The sequence below is a fragment of the Alosa alosa genome, chromosome 8, assembly GCF_017589495.1.
Source record: "Alosa alosa isolate M-15738 ecotype Scorff River chromosome 8, AALO_Geno_1.1, whole genome shotgun sequence".
NCBI lineage: Eukaryota > Metazoa > Chordata > Actinopteri > Clupeiformes > Clupeidae > Alosa > Alosa alosa.
In genome coordinates this window covers 31,309,431-31,311,466 of record NC_063196.1, presented here as the reverse complement: position 1 = coordinate 31,311,466, position 2,036 = coordinate 31,309,431, and the positions used below count along the sequence as shown (strand labels likewise).

General features: G+C 43.4%; 1 protein-coding gene across 1 annotated transcript in view; it reads right to left on the bottom strand.

Annotated features, from left to right (window-relative positions):
- The window catches only part of dcbld1 (discoidin, CUB and LCCL domain containing 1), a 27,346-nt gene extending 25,752 nt beyond the window's left edge, over positions 1–1,594 (bottom strand). The window contains exon 1 of the mRNA XM_048251217.1: positions 1,334–1,594. Coding sequence (XP_048107174.1) covers positions 1,334–1,412 — 79 coding nt within the window. The 5' untranslated portion in view covers positions 1,413–1,594. The remainder of the gene's footprint in view (positions 1–1,333) is intronic.
- Positions 1,595–2,036: the final 442 nt, after the last annotated feature.

The following is a 2,036-nucleotide window of genomic DNA, read 5'->3' as shown; positions in this document are numbered from 1 at the left end:
CCTGGCGGCGCTTTGAGACAATACCACAAACACAAGCACAATAGGCGAGCTCTCCTCTATTGTTATTCATCCCTTTGCAGGGCCAACGGATTAGCAAGCGCTCCAGCACCACTGCTCTCTGTGTGCTGTGACAACACAGGACGGCATCACTGGGGCGTGCTTTCTGCTGCCTGCCACTAACGCAGTGGTGCCCACGCCAGAGTTGGAACTGAGGCCAGTTACTTCAGGGGAAGAGTCAGTTACTTCAGGAGAGAAGAGTCCCCAGTTATGTCAACTGCACAGTGCCTGACCAACACCACAGATCAGCACATTTCTCTGGAGCAGAGGACACCTGACAAGTCCTGTGTCAACAGAAAACCAATTGTTTGGCATAGCAGGGTTTAAAGTAAGAGAGGAAAAGTAACCACTCCTCAGTATGTTTCTCTCAATAACTTAAGATTGTCATTCAAAAATCGGATGATTTCAAATCCATACCAACCCATACATATATCTGTTCACATACAACAGTCTACTTAAAAAGCTCATAGCATGGTAGTTTGCACAATATCTGCCATTGTAGATTCCATCTATCAATCTATGCATGCTTGTTTCAGGTCTTTTAATTGCATTTTTGAAGCAACAATTACAATTGTCAATGAAAACAAGAACCACGAATTATTAAGGAATCCTTGGTTAACATTCACTGCCCCTTCCACCAGCGCATTGCACATCTAAATTGCATGGTCTCTCTAAACACAGCTTCTGTTGTGTGGGTAAGGAGGTCTAAGCAACTGTAATGTTGAGTTCAATAAGACAGGAACGTATTGTCACTTTGGAGCATCCAGTGGGAATGCATAATTTGTAATCACACACCACTTTCTCAAGTAGTAAGTACAACCAAAGGCACTGATAATGACCACAAAGCTCTGTGATGTATAGGTTACAGCAAGCTACAAGATTTGTAACAGACGCATGCGATGCTGAAACATTGTAGAGTTGTGTGTAGCCTACAAAACTCAGCGGTACACTGTAGCGAAATAATGAAACAATTTTGGCTGTCCACAGCGTTAATGCTGGTTAGGGATAATTAGTCACATGTGAGCTGTGAAGTCCTGACGTGACTGTTGAAATATTAACACATCGTGTTTATCGTAGGCTATGAAAGTATTAGGTTCGCCTACTTAAGCTGCGTAATACTACTTTGGACTACTTGGTTTAACAGGCTACATGGAAGGCAAATTGAACGTAGCCTACTTTTTAATGATAAATAACACTGTTGCATTGAAACGTGCAACTTCTCTTGTCGTTCACTTACAATGCTAGCTTGTTGTGCTAACTAGCTCCAGTTACTTACCCGATTTCTCGCCACATACAATCCTGGAAAGTGAGGAATAAATCAGGATAATTCCATAAAGTTTGCCGTTTCCGTACATCTCAGCTTTTAGCCGCGGCGGAACAGCAATTTGTTTGATCCGTTCGGTTTCATGGGACCTTCTTTGCCTGTGCCGATGGCTTGTTCTGAGAGTGAGTCGAAACGCGCTCCTACAGCTCTCATACTAAATTCCTTGAATGAACTCTTCCGTGTTTTCACCCACAGGCGGCACCCAGCGGTCACTAAACCAGTCCAACGGCTTCTGGTGTCAAGTGATATGTCCAGATTTACGTAAAGGCCTACCAGCAAGTCTTCAATATTTGTTTGTCTTGCCCTTCTGTTTGGCGCTGCTGAATAGACCGCGTTGAACGCAGTTAATTTGTCAAGTAGGCCAATTGGAGAGGATTGTGAAAGTAAACTTAGGCGATTTTACTTGGGAAGCACCAACCTGTGAAAAGCTCACTGGCTCACAGCTTCAACCACAAAACAAAAATGGAAAAAGAATGGAAAACTGCAGCCTACCCCTATCATCCCCTGAATTTCAATTCTTCTTACCCCTGTAATTCAGTGTCACACAGCCTACCATCATCAACATATTCTGAATGCCTTTTTAAAAAAATCCGAAACCGCTAAGCGCAGTCCACCTTACCGTGATCACAGAATTCATAGTTCACCCACCTCTTAT